General features: G+C 35.7%; 1 protein-coding gene across 1 annotated transcript in view; it reads left to right on the forward strand.

Moving 5' to 3' along the window:
* Nucleotides 1-24362, forward strand: part of HMCN1 (hemicentin 1) — a 414327-nt gene that overhangs the window by 283869 nt on the left and 106096 nt on the right. The window contains exons 43-55 of the mRNA XM_063104004.1: nt 1108-1230; nt 1958-2119; nt 3531-3812; nt 4404-4571; nt 8691-8804; nt 9376-9462; nt 11115-11306; nt 14246-14419; nt 15665-15778; nt 16576-16721; nt 20348-20498; nt 21829-22023; nt 23819-23932. Of these exons, the coding sequence (XP_062960074.1) occupies nt 1108-1230; nt 1958-2119; nt 3531-3812; nt 4404-4571; nt 8691-8804; nt 9376-9462; nt 11115-11306; nt 14246-14419; nt 15665-15778; nt 16576-16721; nt 20348-20498; nt 21829-22023; nt 23819-23932 (2022 nt within the window). The remainder of the gene's footprint in view (nt 1-1107; nt 1231-1957; nt 2120-3530; nt 3813-4403; nt 4572-8690; nt 8805-9375; nt 9463-11114; nt 11307-14245; nt 14420-15664; nt 15779-16575; nt 16722-20347; nt 20499-21828; nt 22024-23818; nt 23933-24362) is intronic.

Below are 24362 nucleotides of genomic sequence, written 5' to 3' on the forward strand. Positions count from 1 at the left end.
CTGGATAAGGAGACTTTTGAGAGGCAAAAGGACTAGAGATCCAATTAGGCTGATGAACTGATAATTTGGAAAAAATAAGTGAGAGAGCAAGAAGAATACAGCAGCTATCAGAGAATGGCTTGGATTTATAAATTATAGGAGGAATGTTGTAGCAGATAAGAAAGAGGCATGGTATGACCTCTGGTGGAGAAAGTGATGAGCTTATCAAGGAACTCAGTAGGTTGATTTAGATTGATTGTACATGTGGATGTTGAATTCATAGAGAGTGATGGCAGGATTTGGTATGAAGAGGAAGTATAAAATGAGTACCTTTATACTTCTGAGATTTTTTAGTGCATAAAGGAAGAATGACAGGTTTGCAGAGAGGAGTAAGAAAAAGAGAAGTAAATTCGTAGCAAGAGCCTTATAGGAAGAGAGGCTTTTACACGAGGGTAATTGAATAATGACTGGAAGCTGCACTGGGGGATGAGGAGAATTCTCCTACTCCTTAATTCCTAGGATCTTGGAAGAACAAACATCTTATGATACCACGGGTAGAAAAGTGTCCTTGGGAAAGTCCAGCCGGCAACTGCAGACTCCAGCCTCTTTGAGAGAAGTGTGGGTAGTCAGGATTCACTCTGAAGGTTCCAGGGAGAAGCTGCAGGCCAGGAGGGAGGCAGGCTGTATAATCTAGGAAAAGTAACATGTGCATTTCTTAGATGGAATCCCTTGCCTCTGTTTTTACTATATGTTATATGCCTAATGTTTTACAATTCTGCTCAGCATCTACCATAAGATGGTTAGGCAGCAGTGACTGGATTAAGTTTAAACTTGGTAGATGCCTTAGCTTTTTGATGTGAGGTATCTAAATATCTCTAATAAATTAGCTTCTTTTTATGCCATGCTGAGTATTTTGGTAGTTAATTTTTCTATCTGTGAAAATGGGAAGTCTGCTATTAGGTATTTATTCTATATCATACAGGTGACTTTTAATATGGTATTGATATGTCAGCCTCGTGCTCATTGTCTGCTTTTTTGAATAGAAACCTTTTTCTTGAATGTAAAGTGGTAGGGAAATTCTATATAAAATGAGTGTAAAAATAATTTTTCTTTTTCTTTTTCTTTCAGTCCCTCCAAATATTTATGGTTCTGATGAACTTGCTCAACCTACAGTCATCGAGGGTAATCTCATTAGTCTATTGTGTGAATCAAGTGGTATTCCACCCCCAAATCTTGTTTGGAAGAAGAAAGGTCAGTTCTATCATTTTAAATTTATAAAATTATTTATTTTGCTTGATAAACATGGTAGTTTATAAACATACTTTCCTGGGGTTTGCGTATTAAATACTAGACAGCAAAATTGCTTCATATTAAATGTGCAACATGTGCTATTTCTACACTATCCAGCTGAAAAATCTTTGTTTTTTTAAGACTGATTGTTCCCTGGAAAAAAATAATTTTTTGCATGAATTGATTGTTCTTAATCAGGTACATTATAGGGCAGCTATAGTCATTGAGAATTCACCATTCAGAGAACTAAATTGTCTTCTTAAAATAAATCTTAAAAATTATTTTCTGAAGTAAACATTTTTGCTGTATTTGTGACAATTTTGCAATGTATGTTAAGACTGAATTCTGCAGTTGAATAGATTTTCAATTTGTCAGTCGATAAATACTTATTCATGCCCGCTAAGTATCAGACAGATATCTACATTTTTAGTTCTATATTTTAGTACTCATTCAGTTTGCAAACTAGGGCAGGATTATTTTACTGTGTCACCTGCCTTGTAGGTACTTGATCTCGGAAATAAATAAGTATACATACTTATCAGTGTATGTACAAGAATACTTCAAAAAGTTCATGGAAAAATAAAATTAAAAGGTAATACAAATCTTTCTACTAACTTTTTGAAGTACCCTCATATACAAAATGCTTTATATTTTTGCCTTGTATTTTGCTATTTGGTTTTCTCTGCAGGCTCTCCAGTTCTGGCTGATTCTGTGGGGCGAGTTAGAATTTTATCTGGAGGCAGACAGTTACAAATTTCGATTGCTGAATATTCTGATGCAGGGCTCTATACATGTGTGGCATCAAATGTTGCAGGAACCACAAAAAAAGACTACAATCTGCAAGTTTACAGTAAGTTATTGGTTAGCCAGGCTTTGGCACAATTTTCTTTTAAATCTTTCCATTCTTCTCTTTTGCTTTTTCTCATATCTTTCAGATTCAGTCAGAGTGGTAAGGTTATAATATAACTCTCATATGACCCACAAATTTAAATTGTGCTAAGATAACCAAAGAGCAATTACTTCTTTCTGACTATGGAGCAATAGAGATGTCCACTCTTCATTGGCTCCCCAATGGCAGTCATGTCAATGTAGCTGTGATTTATTGGGGGCAGAACAGTGGAGATGGGGTCGGGTGGGAGGAAAAGGGTAGCATTGTACCAAAGGGTATATTTACAATATGCAAAAGTATTTTATTTTAAAGAATATTTAACTTGCATAAGATTTTAGAGTGCTTAAAATATTTACATTATCTCATTTAACCTTTACATGAGCTGTTACATAAGACAAAACTATTGCTTCCATTTTGCATATGAGGAAATGTAAGCTGTAAGAAGTTTAACTGACCAAGGTCACATGGCCCGTGTGTGGTAAACTGGCACAAGAACACTGGTTACTGACACTGGCCCAGTTTTCTTCCCACACATACTCATATATGTATTAGAGTTGGTCTAATTCTCGTCTGAGAGTCAATATCCATTAGGTGAATTCAGCTGTGAAGTGACAGAATGACTGGCTATCAGTGGCTTAAACAAATGGAGGTTTACTTTCTCACATGATGAGACATCTGAGGTTGGAAGTTAGTCACCAGAGTTGGTCAGCAGTTTACTCAGATCAGGACAGGAGCTCCGAGATTCTCCTGGTCCTTCCTTGGTGGTCTCCAGGTGGTTGTTACAGCGGTGCTATCGGGTCTGCACTGCAGGCAAGAACAGAAGAAAGGAGTGGTAGATTCGCTTTTTATCAGGAGAGCACAAGTTTTCCCTAACCCCCCGCAGACCTCTGTTTAGATTTCATAGGCCTGAAAAGTTGATTCCTGTGGCCACCCCAATTTTCAAAGAATGAGAAACAATCTCTGCTTCTCCAACTCCTCTAGTAGGAGATAGAAGGAGGAAAAGTGTTGGTAACAGACATTGGGTTGTAAGACAGGCCACCATATCTATATTTTAAAATTAGTACTAGAAAGAATTCTGTAAAGCAGAGCTACAAGCAATATGTTCAAATACTCAGATAACTTCTCAAAAACAGGAAGTTGGCAAACACAACATTCTTTTTTTCCTGTGTCGATAAGTTTTATTTTAGGTAGGAACCCACTTAGAAACATTGGAGAAGAATCCCACCTCTCAATGTAGTAATGCCACATCCGTAGTAGTTAGTATCTTGACATAAAATGATGTATTTGACTTTGGCTAATGAAAACTTCTACATAAGACTTGACGTAACTGTTTCCTGTTTTCTTTTTATCTTTTTTTCCTTTTTCTCCCCAGTTCGACCAACCATAACCAACAGTGGCAGCCACCCTACAGAAATTATTGTGACTCGAGGGAAAAGTGTTTCCCTGGAATGTGAGGTGCAGGGTATTCCTCAGCCAACAGTGACCTGGATGAAAGATGGCCGCGCCTTGACCAAGGGAAGGGGAATGGAAATATTGGATGAAAGTCATGTCCTTCAACTGAAGAATGTTCATGTGTCTGACACAGGCCGTTATGCGTGTGTTGCTGTGAATGTAGCAGGAATGACTGACAGAAAATATGACTTAAGTGTGCACAGTAAGTAGTAAGAGGCTCAAAAGGTTTATTCACTGGCTGATGTAATCTAACGTCTTTGATGGGAAGTATAGGCGGTGGGTATTGAAAGTCTTATTTATAGTCCATCCTTTTCTACATATATACCACTTAACCTAAATCACTCTCATGATTTGTCCTCCTAGGCCTGACATCACATAACTTGCCTTGCTGAGATAAGAACATATTGAATATTCTTTTAGGAAAGCACATAATAAAGTAGAAAATTTTCTTCAAGTTCTTTTGGCCCAATGACGTCCCAAATAAAATTCCTTATTATACGTTTTCCAAATTAGCTGGCTTAACTAGCCTAGTATACACATAGGTTCCTGAGAACTTACTGACTCACCTTGATTGTGCGTGAGTTGTACTGAAGTCAGCTTTAATATTCTAATTAATGAGCCGTAAATGTCAGTAGGAATAGACCAAACACACACATACTCAGGAACGACTATTTGGATGTATAGAATTGGAACTATCATTTTTAAATCTATGGAAGTGATGGTAAATTTAATAGACACAAATCTTATAACTTGAATCCAATCCCATTTCCTCTTGTTTTGTTTTGTTTTACAGCCCCTCCGAGCATCATAGGAAACCACAGAGAACCTGAAAATGTCAGTGTGGTGGAAAAGAACTCAATATCCCTGACTTGTGAAGCTTCAGGAATTCCCCTGCCTTCAGTTACCTGGCTTAAAGATGGGCGGCCTGTCAATCTGAGCAATTCTCTGAGGATTCTCTCAGGTATTATGAGACGTGGTAGCCTGTTAATCTGGTCAAGCTTCATATGGCCACGATTTCTCCTTCATTTCTCATTTCTCAGTGTTTTTATTATTTTATTTTTCTTTTTGATCTTTTGTACTATAGAACTCAATGATCATATTAAGAAAAAATATTGAGAAGGACTTAGGAAGCTATATGAAAATGGGGGAAATCTGTAAATATTCTCTGGACCCCTTTAGAAAAATCAATCTTGGTACTTGCTTATGACTTAAACGATGGGATATCAAAGCATTCATAATATAGTGAGTACCAATGAATTTGAAAAGTGAAGCGTTAAAAGAAGTGCTGAACTTGAATCCAAAGTCTGCAGTGAATCATATCCATAATACACCCCTATTACCACGCATTTCAATTTATTCATGACTAATCTGAATGATTTTTATATTTCAGGATGAGGTAGTTTACTGTGAGCTAAGAAAGACTTTATCATTATTGTAAAAAGAGATATTCAGCTTGTTCCTCATCTAATTATGTAGGGAAACTGGAATAACTTTCCCTTTATGGATCGATAAAAGCAAGGAAAGAGGTTTCTTGAGGCATGCCACAGGAATCCGCACTTGGCCCATTTTAGTAATAATTTGGACACAGATGAAGAAGATAATCTTGCCAAATTAGTGTTTAATAAAAACCTTGGATACTTAGAAAAATATCTAATATGTTGAATGAAGACATCCAATTTCAAACATATCTCATGCTGGAACTTTTAAGTTAAACCTAACAAAATGAAGGTTAAATAAGCCCTTGCACTTACATTCAAAAGCAATGATGAAAATTATGTTGAGATATAGTTTCAGAATTCTTAATATGAAAATATCTCTGAATTAATATCTCTGAATTAATGTGATTAATCACATTAATCTCAAAATGATTGAGTGTAATGTGGTTATCAAGAAAACAAATGCAATATTTTGCCACATTAATAAATTATATTTTCCATAATAAGAAAAGTAAGAGACCAATTACATGCTAGACTTAGTAGACCTTATTAGGAAGAAGAAAAGGAGGATTTAATGACAATATTTGCAAAGATGGATAACCATGATGGTAAATAATCATAAAGTAATTAACGTTTGATTGTATTTAGCTCGTAAAAATAAATCTTGTGGTTTATTTGGCACATAATGAAAACTAAATTTAATTTTTTTAAGTAAATATTTTAATTTTATTATATACATATATTTTGTTGTTGAAACAGAGTTGATTGTACATATCTGTGGGGTACAGTGCTGTAAATTTACATATTTGAAGAGTCATGGTATAGAAAGGCTTATGTTGATTCTTCCTAGTTCCAGAGGTTAAAAGTAATATCAGTGTATGGAAAATTCTATGGGTAGATGTAGGTCTGGATGTAAACAACTTAAAAATGTATTTAGCTTGTTTAAAGTCAAGATGAGCTGCTTCAAGTGCTATTAAGCTCCCTTCCCCTAAATCTTTTCAAACAAAGTTTAAATTTCCGCTATTGAAGGCTTTTTCAGAAAAGATCCTTTCCTAGTGTTGGAGCTAGATCTAAATAACCTAAGTTTGCTCCGTTTCATCATGATCTTGGTCTATAAATGATAGGGGCTTGATGAGGAATGTACATTGCTCTTAGCCTCATTTATTGCTAATACCCACTGCATTTATGACCTTAGGCAATTTACTTTGTAAATTTTGGTTTCATCACTTGTAAAGTGAAGATATTAATAGTATTGACTCTTAGGGTTTTAGTAAAGATGAATGAGTTGATGTATGGAAAGCGGTTAACACAGTGCTTACTTCTGTGGTGAGCATCCCATACCTGTTTGTTGTTAGTGCCATAGACATCTTGTAAAAGGTTCGTGTTCTCCCTGCCCTGGTAATTTTCCTATATCCTTTCTTTAATGCTTTCTTTTTCATAGGTCACTCAGTCTCTGTTGATCTTAGAAAGTACATAATAATGGCAAAGATTTTATTAAAATTTGTTTACCAAAAACCCAAACCCATTATCTTCTTGGCTTGAAATTATCCTCCTATTTTTGGCTTTTTAAAAAACTTTTCAATTGCTGAGAAAGTAGAAACTCTTATTAAATATAATAACTACATCAGAGCTCTGAGAAATGAAAAAGGCAGTATAGGTGGGTGTACTCTAGCTTGTTATATAGATTTACAGGAGTGGTGTTTTGGTTTTCTTTAGTTTTGTCTTGCTTGATTAGCAGCTGGAGATATCTGAGCTAACGTATTAAAAGTATTTCACCCTGTGGCACTGCCAAAGAAGTTACTCAGTTTGACAGTCGGAACATGTGTCTTCTGCAATAGATGAATGAGAATCAAATGAATGGCATGTGGCTTGCTTGATTCTTGGTCTGCTGCACACTTCTGTTTCATTAAGATTAGTCCTTCTGAGACTTTAAGTATGGCTTTGCTGAAAGAAGTGCTTTGTTGAAAGCCCTATCATTGTTATGAAGTTATCTGCCAAGAACAGATAACTACTATAAAAATTTAATAGGTACAAGAGACGTCTCCATACAAGAATTACTACTGTCAGACCCAGTTTCGTTTTTCACTGAATTAAGTGAGAGGACCAGGAAACAAAGAGAAAAGAAAGATCATGAGACTTAGGAGGCTGAGATTTGGAAAGCCAGCAAAGACCCATAAAAGTTGTATTGCTTTAATGTCTCTCAACTGGAATCATATTATGGTCTGACTAATCTGTGGTAGCAGTGAGTACTTCAATCCTTTCCTAATTGACATAAGTTTAAAAAAATATGTTTAGATAATTTCTGTATCTGTTTACCTAAATATAGTTGAGGGGAAAAAAGACTGAATTCAGATAATCAGCTTTATTTGTCTGCATAAGATACTACTAAGTTCACCATTCATTGGGTTGAGAGTGGGAAGGTTGCTTATAGAAAAAACTTAAAGTCAGCTTGTTGTGTTTACATAAACAGAAAGCAGAAGGAAACTCCTCCCAAAACCAGATCCAGGTGCATATTTACATGAAAATTTTATGTTTAACCATTGCAGGTTTTTGGTTCAAGTGCAGGGTGCTAAGAAAAATATACCAGCTGGAAATCTATTACAAAATCTAAGAAATTGCTTACTGTTTTTCCTTAGATTTTATTCCTCCACTGGTTTCCAGGACTCCACTCTCTCAGTGTGCCTCTTTGTTCTCTGCAGACTTTGTTTCATCTCGGTTGATGGCTCCTCTACGTTTATCCTTAAATGGAGTTTTCCTCCAAAGTACACCCTCAGCATATCAGAGTTTCACTCTCAGTCTACACGCATTTCTTGGATGAAGAATATTCTTCAAACAAAATGTTACTTGGAAGTTCAAAATATAAAAAGAAACAAAAATGGCATGGCATTAGTGCATGAGGTGCCCCTGTAACCTTTGATAGACATAGTTCTAGGATTCCATGAAACTCAATTGAAAGCTGGTAGTCAGCCTTCGTGGTTACATCTATCCCTTACGTATGGATGTCACCCAAATCTGAGTTGCTGCTCTAGTCCTTTCTCTGACATTCCCATTTTATTTGTTCAAAAGTAAACTAGGGAATCTTTTCTTAAATATCTTGTCACAGGTGTCTTTTTAAAGCACAAATCAGATCATCACCTTTTTTGTGTGTGTACACACTTCCATAGCCTTTAGTGGACACAATAAAATCTAAATTCCTTAGCATAGCATTCAAGGCCCCACAGAATCTGGCCATACTCTGTCTAGCCTCATCTCTGACCATTTTTTCCACCTTCTCTGCTTTAGGTACCGCTTCTCATGTCTCCTTTCTACCTCTGTTGCACCTGCGGTGGCATCTCTCAGTTCAAATTTTAAAATATACTTACCTTTTAAAATGATATTCAAGCATACACTTCTCTGCAAAACTCTGCTTCTTGCTTGCTGTTACCTAACAGTGTATTTAATTTTTTATCCATTGAACCAGAACATTTAAAATTATCTATTGTTTTACATACATTTAAAATGTGGTTTTTTAAAAAAGGCCTGACATAAATTCGTGTTAAAGGCCTTTGAAGTATATTGACTAAATTTTTATCTACATTGAGCAACACTTGGACAACTTAAGGTTTCAGTTTTCTCTTTAAGTCGCTGGTGGGTTTTTTCTCCAGGAGGCAGGACACTACGGTTGATGCAGATCAGAACAGAAGATGCTGGCCAATATACCTGTGTTGTAAGGAATGCAGCTGGTGAAGAAAGAAAAATCGTGGGACTTTCAGTATTAGGTACTTATATAATTTGAGATATCTAGGGAAAAAATCTAATTGGCTTAAAGACATTTTGGAAGCAGAGTTAAAGTTTATCTATAGCTTGATATCACACTTGTGTGTTCTTTGGCCCCTGGATTTTGTCATTCTTGGCAAGCATTCAATGTTAGGATTGTTTGGAGACAATCACTCTGATTAAAATGGCTAAAATGCCATGTCTTGTTCACAGTTGTTCAACAATATACTGACTTGTTTAATGTGAGTGCTTGTTAAAGGTATAGTGGGAGAAGTACTTGTAATCTCTAATATATGATCTTACTCATTGATTTGTTGACACATTTTCATCCAGACTTTATGATTTACATTACAATAAAATTCATTATAATTGGATTCATGATGCATAACTTTATATCTTAAAATCAGAATTGATCAAAATAATATTATGACATTCCAGTAAAATAATACATGAGAATGTGGGGATTTGTTTTGAAGGTATAGCTTAATAAAAACATCAACATAGATGTCTATAAAATAGCAGCCCTGCTGCTTGAACTGTTACTTTTTTTTCTGTTTTTTTTTTTTTTTTTAGTACCACCTCGCATTGTGGGTGAAAATACATTGGAAGATATAAAGGTAAAGGAGAAAGAAAACGTTATACTGACTTGTGAAGTGACAGGTAAGGGGCTCAACTCTCATAATTCTGGTGTTCCCCACCCATGGATATTCACTGCTTCCACTGTATATGTTAATTGGTTGAGAAGAAGTTCAACTACTGGAATAGGCATTTGAAATTGAATTCTAGTCTAGTATAGCCAGTAAAAATGTAGGAAGAAACTTCTCGGATTTTGTGGCGGTAAACAGGAAATCCCCAAGAGAAAGAAAGACAGAGAAAAAAAAGAGGAGAGAAAGAGAGAGAGGGGAAGGCAGGCAGAAAGACACTGGTCTTTTCTTTCAACTCAATACAATTTTTTAAAAACTTATTCTGCTTCTACTTATATGTAGGTTTTTCCTGCCCCACCTCCTCTTATTTTCTCCTTTCTTCCCTGTGTTTGTGTCTTTCTTTCCTTTTCCTGTTTTCTTAAGAAATAGGTAAGGAGTTTTGGTGGAAGGATGGCATTATTTAATGGTAAGGATTACCCAAGAACAGAATTCTTACCTTTTTGAACATGTTTACTTATTACAAAAGGAATAGAGACTAGGAAAAATACAAATAAAAATTCTAAAACCAGTTTCACCATCTTTAACAGTGATTTGGTTTGTTGTATGTAACCTGTAACCAAAATAAACCAATCCCTAAGAGGACATTTTCAAGCCTGTCTTTTTACTGTAGATGGCCTTGCAGTTTTAAAGGAACTATCAGAATAGCCCATAACATTTCATGGAAAGCCAGCATTTTAAGGAAAATTTGAGGAGTTTCTTATTTCTTTGTGTACCTGTCTTGAAAGAGCAGTAATTTAAGCAAGGAAATATTTCTGTTTTAAGAATGGCAGATGTAAAGAGTGTGGCATGTACTGTTATTGCTTAGCCTGTTCCTTTTTTTTCCCAGAAACAAGGTGGTAATTAACAACTCTTGATAGAGAACAGTTGCCTAAATTTTATAGCTTTCTCCTCTCCAACTTTCCAGTTTTAATGTAATATCATCCTAGCCTTTTTTATGGTTTTAATTTCAAAAAGTTACTTGAATACTTTAAAACAATATTTAACATAAGTCCCATTTTAAAACAAATATGAAATATCTTTCTTTTATAGATGGTATATATTAAAGGAATAGTTAGTGTATTTATATCTCTATCTACCTATCTATCTATATATGTTAGAATCCTGGTATAAACTCAGATATCTGCTTCTTGAATTGTTTAATTAAAGGTTTTACATTTTTACAGGTTTTTTTCAAATATTTAAAATCTTCTTCAAGAATTTAATATGAATACAAAGGAAGTCATGAGTAATAATTTCAATAAAAGTACATGTCCCATTCTTTTAAATATGTAGTTTACTATAGAAATACTTAATTGTAATAGTCTAAAGTATGGTATAAACTTAGTTAAACACAAAGGTCAGTTTAGAATCATTACACTTGTAAACAAAAACTAACCTACATTACAAAATGATTGGTAAATCATGTATATTTTTAAAGTCATAACATAATCATTGCTATTATAAAGTAGATTAGTTTGCACATTTATTTAAAAATGAATAGTTACTGCATCGTTCTAGAAGTGGGGTATGTAAAAAGGCGAATGAGTGAAAATGCCCTCTTTCAATGTGTGTCAGTTGGAGACACGTGATTAATAAATAGCCAACTCTCAGAAATGGCTTTTTCTATAGGGAATCCAGTGCCAGAAATCACATGGCACAAAGACGGGAAGCTCCTCCGAGAAGATGGAGCCCATCACTTGATGTCTGGTGGCCGTTTCCTTCAAATTACCAATGCCCAGGTGTCACACACTGGAAGATATACATGTTTGGCTTCTAATACAGCTGGTGACAAAAGCAAAAGTTTCAGTCTCAGTGTGTTTGGTAGGTGTAAGCTTTGCTTCTAACCTTGAAGAATAAGCGATGTCTATAAACTAAATTATCTTTTTTTCTTCCTCTGTTTACTTAATGTTTCTAGCATAGAATTTCATTATGTAAGGAGGACCAGTGCTGGTGTACATTTACTGTTTTTCCTTAATTAATTAATTAATCAATTAATTAATTAATCAGTTACTTAATCAATCCATTCATTGCATATGAAATACCTACTATGTTACAGGCACAGTGTTTTGTGCTAGGGACACGACTAGGAACAAGACAGACATTAAACAAGCAGTAGTAAAATATAAAGATCTACTGGTCAAGGAGAAGCAGGTAAACATGAATGGATCTCAACCTGAGATATTTAATCCTTCTTTGTGAGACTCTGCTTTTATTAGAAATTGTCCATATTATATAGTCCTTGTGAACTCGGAGTGATGAAACAACTACATATATTGGTACATTCGGTTCCTGGAACATCACAGTTATGCTTATGTCTCAGGAATGACATTAAAATAAATTCTTAATTTCTGCTCATTTTTTAAAATTTAAAATGCACCACCTGAATGTATTGTATTTGCTTGCAAATATCAAAATCATTCTATTAAAATCAACTGACTTTATGTCAGTATGAAAGTTTTTGCAGTTTTTTGTTTGTTTTTGTTGTTATTGGCTATACTATTTTGGGGATACATAGATACTACCATACACAGGAACATCTCATATAAAATACATCCCTCAGGGAGCTTACAGTCTTATCGAGTAGAAATCTTAAATCAAAATACCATATAATGTGTAAGTGTCAAAATGAATAGTACATATAAATAATAATCATACAAAACTATCAATCCCCAAGGGCAGAATCCCTCTTTGTCTTGTAAAGTGTTTAGCCCCCACTCCTAATATAGCATTGCATAACAGAATGCATGAATAAATATGAATGAAAGTTTATTAGCAAGTTGTCTCCTGCCTGTTAGATCTCCGCACATCTAGTCAGTATATAAAAGGCAAATGCCCAGCCCTGGATTACTTCTCCTTTCCTGGAGTTCTTCGCTTCTCTTAGAGCTCCAAGTTCCTCATGCCTTATTTCCACCAGCTTGGTAAAGCTGAGGCTATATGTTTGTGCATTTGCAACTTTCAATCTACCCTGCCATACACTCAGTGCCTTTACTCTTTCTTTTCCTGGAGGATGAGTTATCTTTCTTGTTCACAGTTACTGCTGGCACACATCCCCTTGACCTTGTCTCTTTCCACCATCTTTGGTATGTCAGTTTTTCCCACCATCTGCCTTATTTGCAGCTTCACCTTCTACTGTCCCACCACTTCATGTTTTAACCACTCCCTGTCTATACTCAATACTTCCTGTCCCACTGAAAATGGGCTCTGGCCCGGCCCTGTGGCTCACTCAGGTGAGTGCAGTGCTGTTAGTGCCAGAGGCTCCGGGTTTGGATCCTATATAGGGATGGCTGGTGCACTCACTGGCTGAGTGTGGTGCGGACGTGGACGACACTGTGCCAAGGGTTGTGATCCCCTTACTGGTCACAAAAAAAAAAAAAAAAAAAGAAGAAGAAGAAAAGAAAAGAAAAGAAAATGGGCTTCTGCCATCACCAGTCTTGATGCTGCTCTGGCAGGAACTGCCCTGTTGTTAGGTCCAACAAATATTTTTCAGTCCTGATCTTAGTGTTTTGTGCATTATTAGTCTCTTTCTCCTTGACAGGGTTCTTTGCTAGTTATCCTGGTGCAGCTTTGGTTGCTCTCTTTCTATCTCCTTTATGGACTCTTATTTGATCTGTCCCGTAAACATTGGGTCCCCTAGTATTCTGTCCTCACTTCACTGCTCTTGTTTCAGCAATTCTTTTTTTTTTTTTTTTTGCCTTTTTCGTGACCGGCACTCAGCCAGTGAGTGCACCGGCCATTCCTATATAGGATCCGAACCCACGGCGGGAGCGTTGCTGCGCTCCCAGCGCCGCACTCTCCCGAGTGCGCCACGGGCTCGGCCCTTCACTGCTCTTGTTACTCTAGATAGTCTCCTCAAGTAATACAGTTCATTCCCAGATGTCTAATTATCATCTCCTATAGACAGGTGACTTTTAAAATTCACATCTGGAACCCAGATCTTTCTTACAAGGTTCAAATTCCTATGTAGAATTACTCGTCGGATGTTTCTACCTGGAATTCTCATAGGTACTTGAAATTCAAGATTTTCAGAAATGAACAAAATCATCTTCCCCTCCTAAATGAGCAAATCTTTCTATATGTTCTACTTACGTTGCTTCACCGTGCTTTAACTAGATTCCCAAGCAAGAAAACTGAAAATTATCTTTGACCTCAGTTTCCCATAGCCCCCAAACTCTATCATCAAGTCCTGCCAGTGAATGGCCCAAGTGTTTCTTTCATTCCCCCCTCCTCTTCATGCCTCAGTTCATTGCTCTAGTTTAGTCCCTCATTATCTCTTATGAAACAAATGTACCTGTCGCTGTCATCCTTGCTCCCAGTACTGACCCATTCACATCTGCCCTCTATGTGTCCCCACTAGCCGCCCATTGTTTATTACTATTCTGCTCCCCATATGCTCCCTCTTTTTACTAGCCTTCCTTCTTTCACCTGCTCACGACTGCTGTTCCTTAAAGGCTCACTTTTAAACCTCCTCCTTTAGGAAGCCTTCTCTAATGAGGCTCTTCACACCCCACACCTCAGATTGGTCTGAATGCTGTGCCTCCATTTACCTTGCACTGACATTACCATTCTTGCCCTTACTACCTTACATTCTGATTCCTTTTTAATGTGTCATTTCCTCCATCACCCTATAAGAACAGTAATCAATTGTTTTCTGTAACGTTAGGGAATGGAATTACACAAATAAATACAATAGAAATTTAGAGATGCACAAATTGGCAATTTTTAAAATATCTTTCTTCAATCAAATTTTAAATCTTTTCCAGTGTCTCCTACAATTGCTGGTGTAGATGGCAATGGCAACCCTGAAGATGTCACTGTCATCCTCAACAGCCCCACCTCTTTGGTCTGCGAGGCTTATTCATATCCGCCAGCCACCATCACCTGGTTTAAGGATGGAGCTCCGTTAGAATCTAACCAAAATATTCGCATTCTCCCAGGTAATTAATTTACTTCAGATGCTGAAGACGCCTCTGTGTCATCTACTATTATAGAAAACCAGAATCATTATTTTTAATAATGATTATCTCTTCTAAAAGTACCTGTTTTGTTGGTTGTGTTATGTTCTATTGATTTTTAATTTTTAATTTTTTGTATGTATTTTATAATCTAATGTACTGAAAATTACTTTTTGATAAATCAGAAGGAAATACCTAAATAAAAAAAGAAAATAAGTGCCAAAATGTGATTAATTGATAAAATATGTTATAATGTGGAATTCCAGTAAGGGTGGAAATTCATTTCTTGTTGAATTGAAACTTGAAGGAGAATTAGTATTTAGATTGAGAGAATTTATTTATTCCTTTTTAATACCCGGCAATATATATGAAAATAGAAAGAATTAGAAAGTATAAGCACTGACTTTAAGAAATTTACCGTCTTATGCGGAGGAGAGATAACGTGCAAAAAGTCAATTAGCAACATGAATCTTTAATTAATCATGGATTGTGAATAGTCAGGGGGTATGATAATTGGGGTAATGATAAGTTTTATAAGAATTCAAAAGAAAAATAGCCACCATGGGCTAAGTAGTCAGAAAAAGCTTTGTTGCTTAGTCAGAACTTGGCCCAAACCTTAAAGAAAGTTCTAGAGTTTAGTTGATTAGAAATGAGTTAGGAGAGGTTTTAGATCCATCAGGGTGCCTAGTATCGAAAAGGTACAAAATGAGAATGGCCTAGTCATGTGTGAATAATAACTTTTGAGTGGAGACGTTGTGTGTCTCTGTATTGGCAAGGAGGGGCAGGAGATAAAGTCACAAAGAAAAGTTGGAGTCACATTTTGAATGCCTGGATTAAAGAATTTTGACTTTACACTTTAGTCAATTGAGAACCATTAAAGATTTTCAAGGTATTTTAGCACAATTAGTCTCTAGTGGTAGGCCAGGTAGTTGAGAGGAAGAAGAAGATTGAGGCAGAAACCTACTTAGAAAGAGAGTGAAATTAGGATCTCGGCTAGAGTGGTGCACAGAGGCCTGGGAGGTCACTACCACAGAGGACCACTGGGGACTGAGTGACTGTCTTCCCCTGCCATGCAGTGCCCATGTAGTTGACTTATATCAAATATCTATCACAGAAGTGGTATATATAAGAATTATGCTAACAAGAAGAACTAAAATCCTGGTAGTTTTTGTACACTCTGCTGCCACTGTGATTTCAGAGGCTCTTTGATGTCCCATGGTTTTTCAGGTGGTAGGACTCTACAGATCCTCAATGCACGGGAGGACAGTGCTGGAAGATACTCTTGTGTAGCCACTAATGAGGCTGGGGAGATGATAAAGCACTACGAAGTGAAAGTCTACAGTAAGTTTTGAAAACAGTATTTTCACATCTTCCTTTATTTTTCTAATTTTTTCAATCCTTTTCTGTATGGACTCATTATTATTTACACTCATCATTAAAGATTCTTATTTATGCAGCTTGCTTCATTAAGGAAGCTGAATTAAGCACTGTGTGCGTGACCTCAATTGCTGAAGATGTGAAGAGCCCACTCAGTGTGCTCACTACCCTCTTGTTGGAGACCTTGTCAGCAGCACTTCCTTAAGTTTCTCTATTTTTCCTTCTGAATTACTCTCTGAGCTGAGTTTTAGTACTTTTATGCACAAAATTGTTGTATAAATGCTTATGCCCTAATGAACAGTTCAAGATGAGATCATTGGTGACTTTGGGCTATTCCGGTGTACATTGATCTATAAATAAAAGATAAAGCTAATGCTGCCATTAATAGAAACCACATTTCAGGATTTTGTTTTTGTTTTTATAAAGGAAGGGTATCTTTCTGATTGTCTTTTGTTGTTTGATTCAGTACCCTTAATGACCAATAAAATGCATTTAATAGGACATGCTCAGACTGTGTCTGTGCAATGGAAACAAGTTAAACTGTTATGTGCAGGACGTTAGCCTCGTTCGCTGTGCTACAGTGCTGAAGGGAGAAAGGCACTTTCCTTCGCATTCTATATCTGAACACTATCGTTTCAGAAGATGCTAACGTAGGTCCTTAATGAAAGTGCAGAATAGAAAACGCCTCTGTTATTATCTTGTTTTCCTGTTAAGTGATCCTCAGTGTGATTTTTATGGCATTCCATGTTTATTTTATGCAGTTCCACCCATAATCAATAAAGGGGACCTTTTGGGACCAGGTCTTTCTCCTAAAGAAGTGAAGATCAAAGTAAACAACACCTTGACCTTGGAATGTGAAGCTTATGCGGTTCCCTCTGCCTCCCTCAGCTGGTACAAGGACGGACAGGCCAGTCACAACTTTTTTTCATTTGCTGATGATTTCTTAAAGACTAACATGGTCAATTAAAAAAAAAAAAAAAAAAGCAGGCACAAGTGACTCAGAAAATCAATATGACCTTAAAACATGCTCCTAGAATCTAAAACTACCAGGAAAAAACAAACAAACAAACAAAAAACCCCAAACCATGTTCAGCATTACTGGAAAGTATTCAGTATTGTTTTTGCATACATTAGCAGTTGTCTATGAAAATCTGGCCAGTTTCCCACTGGAGAAGTTAGGGGAACTGTTTTTCTGCTCTGGGGTTTTACAGGATAAGTAAACTTGGTAGAGAAGAAACACATCAACGGTGCTAAGCCAGATTAGAATTATAACACTGGTACTAAATTTATTAAGAACTTTGTCTAAACATCTTTAACTCTTTTGCAAAAGGTGTTATTATTCCAAGATAAAGAAAAAAAAAGCTGAAAGACATGAAGAAAGGCCCAATATAGTTAGCTGGGGGCAATGAAAAACTTTACATAAAAGGCAAATCCTTCAGTGATGTGATCTGACTTGCAGACCGCACACCCTTATTTCTCATTCAATTTATGTTCTTCCATGCATGTTTTAAAGACATATGTGCTGATGTTCTTAGGCCAAAATAGAGTTTTTGAGCTGCTGTTAACACTGTGCTTAACACAGATGTGAAATTGCTAAGCTGCTGTTTGCCTTGTTTTACACATAATCAATCAAATGGTCAGTTAAATTCCAGTTGTAGAAGTTCAGTTCATAGTCATGATTTAAGATGCAGGAAAGATGTAGCTTTGTATTTTTCAGATCCCAGACGGATTTTGCAATACTGGCAGCTAGAGAAAACAAAATCATCTCTTATAAAATAAGCAAGTTTCATCTGGAAGCCATTGCAAAAGGAAAAGTATAGAACTCCCACCATGTTCTGTTTATAGTTTCTTTTCTGACTGCAAGCACACTTTATGGTACAATATTGATTCTATATGAGTTTCTATCATTCTATTTAAACTCTAAAGTCTTTTCATTCCTTGCAATTACTACACATGCACATACATACACAAATACATATACACATAAAAACTGGATAAAAACTAGAATTGCACTAGGAATGAGGCAGTTTTGTGGGGTTTTGTTTTTGAAATTTTATTATGGTTAAATTATAGTTTCAAATCCAGACTCTGAAATTGATTCAATTATGGTGCTTTAAACTTAAATTTTTCAAGATTTGGAATTTGTTCCCTAGAACTTATACAAACAAAAAAAAATATTTATTTATTTATTTTTTATATCCTTTCTTCTGTTTTTTCATTCTTCAGATAAGCAACACTACTTGAGCAAAGCAGTGTTTTTGAGAAGAACCCCCCAAAGTATTGGCAGTTTTGGCCATGATCAATTTTGATAGAATCTTTGAGTTTTATTTATTTATGCCATGAAGTTTTTCTTTCAGTGTGGGAAATTTAAATTAGGCTATTTTTATATAAGTGACATAATGTTCATAAAGATTCAGTAGATCTCAGATTATTTATTGAGCATCTCCCGTTTGGCAGACACCGTTTCACGTTCAGGAGTTACAGCTATGAAAGAAACAGACCAAAATCTCTGCTTCTGTAATGTTTGGAGAGACAAAAACCAATCAAACAAATCAGTAAAACTTGTTAGTGTGGGATGGGGTTGGTGTCATGGAGAAAACTCAGTAAGGGAGAAGGAAACCAAGTTTGGAGAGTGTCCTCTCTTATTTAAATAGGGAAGGCCTCTCGGATAAGATGATATGTAAACAGAAATCCAAGGAAAGTGAAGGAATCAGACATGAGATATTGAAGGGGAAAATATTCCAAAGTAGAGGGCATAGCAAAGGCAAACGCCCTGAGGCATTTGGGCTGGCGTGTAGTAGTCAATGGGAACACAGAAGATGTGAGTAGAAGAGGAATGGAGGACCAGGTTCTGCTGCCCTGTGGACTGGTTGGCCTTTACTCTGATGGGAAGCCAACTGGAAAATTTTTAACACAAGGATGCTGTGATGTGATCTGACCTAAGGTTTTAAGATTACAATGGCTTCTGTACTTGGGCAAAAGAGAGAGGGTTGAGCTATGAAGTCATTGCAGTGGTCCAGAAGAGAGATGGTGGTTGCTTGGACCAAAGTAGGAGCAGAATGTGGGGTGTGAAGGAAAGAGATGAGTCAACATGAGTCAACAATGAGTCCAAGACTTTGCATGGCATCATTAGGAAAATGAGATTATATAGAAAGAGAAGAAGTCCAAGGATTAAGCCCTGGGATACTCCCATATTTATAAAGGGCAGTAGAAAATGTAGAGGTAGGCTGCATCAAGAGAGATTTGAAAAAAAAAAAAAAAAAAATGAAACTATCCAGTGGAAAGAAATAAATTGATGATGATGTAGGCAAGAGAGGACACAGTTGCTAGAGCGATGTCCTTGAGTAGACCAGGGGATTCTCATTTTGGGAAAAGACTGATTTTAAGCAGGGTTAGGGTTTTGCCAGGGGAGCAAAATAAAGGGAAAGGAGGCAAAGGAGTTGAGGGTTTAGATGAGGAGTGATTATCATGACAGACCTTCTGGGGGAGGGGGGAGGAAGGAGTAGAGGTCAGGAAGACAATGAGAGGCAGTGAAAAGATTCAAGGTCAATGGATTGTGGGTCCTCCCCTAGAGTCAAAAGTTATTGGAGTTAGGATGCTAAAGGAAGTGGGTTAGACTAAGGGGGTTATTCACTAGTCAGAGAGTGAGAACTTGAAACTGGCATTGTGAAGGGGTGCAGCTGGTGATGAGGAGGTCTAGGTATGACTCTCCGACTCAGTGCCTGAGAAAGAGTCGGGGACAAGTAAATTAAAGGAGAGGAAGTCGAGGAGCTGAGAGAACACAGCACTGGATGAGTGTCTATGTGGGCACTGAAATCACCAAGAATTATGAGAAAGGTATCATTACGAGGAATAGACAATGAGCCAGGAGCTAAAGTCTTCAAGGAATGGGGGGAAATTTCATCTAAACAGAAATGTTTAGAAGACGAGAGGCATTCTATTAAGTATAGGTAATGTTATCAATGAAACATAATACAAATATCTTTAAGTTAATGTTCCATTAAGTGTGGCGATAATTTCAATAAGACATAAATATCTCTAGGTTAAAATTTCATTTAGGAAGTAATGATGTTCCTGAAGGAACAATAGTAATTTCAGATCAAATTGGATTATGCTACCAAATCAGATTATATACCCTCAATTTTCATAAAGAAATTCTAGCATTTCCTGACAAATTATCATAAAAGACATGCTTCTTTAATGGTATATGAGATCAGCTAAAAAAAAACGTTTCCCAACACAGATAAATGGATATTGTACGTAAGAACATATTTTTATCATTAAAAATGTATAAATGCATCATCCATAAATACCTGGCACAAATGTAAACTGTATCAGCTACAACTTTCAACAAATAAAATTTTATTACTCAAAAACAATCAGTTTAATCAATGTAAATTAAATTATTGTCTCAAATGTTTTTTATAAAATTTTATTTTCATTTATTAAGGAGTCATAAAAACTATCAGCTGCAATCCTCTTAGAGGATTTATTAGAGTACTTAATGCTAACATTATTATAATTGAATCACAGCCACTTAAATCAGATGATCATGTTAATATTGCTGCAAATGGACACACGCTTCAAATAAAGGAAGCTCAAATATCAGACACCGGACGATATACTTGTGTAGCATCTAACATTGCAGGTGAAGATGAGTTGGATTTTGATGTGAATATACAAGGTAATACTAATACGCTTATTGTATATAATGTAACTTACATGATCTGTCAAATTAATGGAAAAAAGATTTGACTTGGTTTATTTTTCTTGTTTACTACAATACAAATTCACTATTGAAAATATGGACTCAAGAAATTAAAGAAGGAAATAATCCCATCATTCAGGATTACCTGTTACTTTTCTATGTTTTCTTCTGATATTTTTAAATGTATACTTAATTTACAAAATGGAGACCACACAATACAGACTTCTCTGTTACATTAGCATTCCCATAACATTATATCATGAAGTTTTTTTGATAGTATTTACATGAAAAGCAGGAAAATAGTAAAGTACAGAATTTAGAGTAGCCACACTTAGACTTGAATGATGATTTTGGCTCCTACAAGTTTTGTGACTTGGACAAGTTACCTAAATATTTTAAGCCTCTGTTTCCTCACTTTTAAAATTAATGCTTTGTCGAATTGCAGTGAATACTAAATGAGATAAAATATGTAAAACTCAGCAAAATCAATGAGGAATATCTGCTATTATTGTCGTTGATATTGTTACTTTTGAGGTTACTAACAATTCAACATGATTTTTAATAACAATGCCTACTTTTCATCAATTGAGTATTCAAATATTTCCTTAACCAGACTCTTATTGTTGAACATCTGAATTGTTTCCATGTTTTCACTACTCATAAATAATGCTACACTGAACATCTTTTACATAAAATGTTTGCACATCTTTGATTTTCCGAAGTTGCTAATAGTGGAAATTTTGGGTCATATGTCATGCACTTTTTTAATGCTTTTGATTTACAAGCAAGTTGCCTTTTAGAAAGTCCATGCTTGTTCCCAGGAAGGTATGAGAGTGTCCTTTGATTTTTTTTTAATGGAGTTTTTAATCCTGATTGCATAACTTCTTTAACCTTGTTAGTAAATCATTGGTAAATGCTCAGAATTGAGCCAGTATTTTTTAGCAGTTTCTCAAAATTAATTTTTCCTGCTATAATCATATTCCTTAGCCATGCTGCTCCCTGAGAGCAGACGCTTTTATTATCTAAGTGCCAAAGCCCCCAAGCAGGGAGAGCAATGTATGAACTTAGCATTCTGAGCCCCTTATTTCCTGTTCTTCTACATGAGAACTAGCTCCAACCTCTGTGTATGACTTTTTTTGGCTACGGGCGAGAGTTGGAAGGTGTATAAGTCCTTGAAAATATTTTCACATTGTCTAATGTATTACATTTAAATACAACTCTTGTGAAAATACAGCCAAGATCTTTGTTTAATGGAAAGACAACTGGCATAACGACATGACCAAAATTTAATGCCTTTCCTCCATAGTTCCTCCAAGTTTTCAGAAACTCTGGGAAATAGGAAACATGCTAGATACTGGCAGGAGTGGTGAAGCCAAAGACGTGATCGTCAACAATCCCATTTCTCTTTACTGTGAGACAAATGCTGCTCCTCCTCCTACACTGACGTGGTACAAAGATGGCCATCCTCTGACCTCCAGTAATAATGTTCTGATTTTACCAGGTAAAGATTGCTACCGACGGAGTGAAAATATGAATCTTTGCTAAATGCGTTTCTTCTCATTTATTAGACTGATTGAAATTGATTGGCCCTCATCTAATGTAACTGACACTTAGACTGCCGAATGCCACTGTTATTTATGGAGCTTTAATCCAGAGGAGACGAGGTTGAAAATTTCACCATTGAGGAGTACACCTTAGTAAATTTTTTCAGATCTACTGCAGGATCTCTTTATCAACTTAAGAAAGTCCTTTGTTTTCCTCGTGCCTCCATTAGTCTGTTAGTGCAATGAGATAATCAATTTGGTTTCTATACATTAGTAATATAAATCCTAATGTACCTTTGCAGATAGTTACTATCCAGTTTATTAAATGCATTTATCATAAATGCATAGTAAAGATCATTGGTTTCAAATGTTTTAGTTATATAATTTATTGATGAAAAAGATGTTTAAATTGTTGAATATTAATATTTTCAAGGCTTCAGTTTTAACAAGCATTCAAATATACAGGGTTTGGCAAAGCTCATCAAATTGTACACTTAAGGTCAGTGCATTAAATACATGTATGTAAATTTGACTTCAATTAAATAAAAGAATGTCTTAAAAAAATTTTTTAAAAAAGAGACAAAAATGAAAGGAGGACTAAATGCACATGGTACCTATATGTAGTATATGATCCTAAATTGGATCTGGGTTTGGGAAAAAATAGCTATAGAAAAACATTTTGCAATAATAATGAAATTTGAATATGAACTATGGATTCAATAGTAGTTTTGTATTAATTTTAAGTTTCCTTATTTTGATCATTGTACTGTGGTTATATAAAGGATTATTCTTGTTCTTATGAAGTATGGACTTATGAGTATTAAGGGGTAAAAAGGCACCATGTCTTCAACTTATTCTCAAATGGTTCAGAAAAATATATATACACCTATGATAGGGAGATAAAGCAAATGGAAGGAGATATAAATAATTAGCAAATATGGGTGAAAGTTTTTATATAATTGCAACTTTTCTCTAAGTTCGAAATGATATCAACATGAAAAGTTTAAAAATACACAGAGCTTTTCTTTCAAGATTGTTTGCACAATAGTCCACTTTATACTTTTACATCCCTGGATTTTACTTTATCAAATGAGTACTTGCAGCAAACAGTGTAAACATCTATTAAAAGTTTTCAAAACCACACACACACACACACACCAAACCGGGGGGGGGGGGGCGGGCGGGGAGGAAGAAGACATAACAACTACTATTCCTTGAAGTTGATATGACAAGCAAACAGAAAGGACATTGTTGGGTGGGAGGGAGGAGAGGGAGGAGGGAGGGCGGTTTCGGTGATGGGCTACAATAATCAACCACATTGTATATCGACAAAATAAAATTAAAAAAACAAAAATAAATAAATAAATAAATAAATAAATAAATAAATAAATAAATAAAAAAAAAAAAAAAAAAAAAAAAAAAAGTTTTCAAAACTGTGAAAGCAATAAGTCACTGTGTAGTAACATTCCATATGAAACATGATAAGGGGCATAGAGTAGCACTCTGCCTTCTAGAAAAATCTACATGAGCTGTTCATTTCTCGGGAGATCTGATTCATACATTGGATCACTTTTTAATAATGCAGTGTTTGTTATAAAAGTGGTATCTGTGATTAAAACTGAACCATTGGATGAAGTAGAAACCTTGAAAGAAAATATAAGGAAGTGATTAGACCTGAAAAATTATATCTCTGTTTATGATCTGTGTTCACGCCTAGATTTAGAGAGTAAACATACTGGAATATATTTTCAGGAGGGCGAGTGTTGCAGATTCCCCGGGCTAAAGTAGAAGATGCTGGGAGATATACATGTGTGGCTGTGAATGAGGCTGGAGAGGATTCATTGCAGTATGACGTCCGCGTACTCTGTGAGTTTGTTTTCTTTTGTTTATTATGCATTCTTTTACTCAAAAATATTTTTGAGGAACTAAAGTTTGCAAGATGTTACACTAAGCACTTTAGAGAGTATAAAGATAATCAGAAACTGATAATTCGCCCAAGGAGTTAATTGTCTTATACAAATAGAGAGCACATTCTTCAGGGCTCCTGAAGCATCAAATAACAAACTAACTTAAAACAAACAAAAAAGAAAGAAAAGAAAAGAAAAAGAGAGAGAGAGAATTAATTGACTTATGAATCTGGAAAGTCTCAGAGTAGAGCTGGCTGCGGTCATGTCTGACTTCTTTGGCTCAAAAGAGGTCAGTCCAACTTGACCTTTCTCGTTCACTTGACTTTGTTTCTCCTTACTAATGTTTTTCTCTATTAATGCACTCTCAGGTGCAGGATCCCCTTGGATAG

The sequence above is a fragment of the Cynocephalus volans genome, chromosome 8 (assembly GCF_027409185.1).
Source record: "Cynocephalus volans isolate mCynVol1 chromosome 8, mCynVol1.pri, whole genome shotgun sequence".
Lineage (NCBI taxonomy): Eukaryota > Metazoa > Chordata > Mammalia > Dermoptera > Cynocephalidae > Cynocephalus > Cynocephalus volans.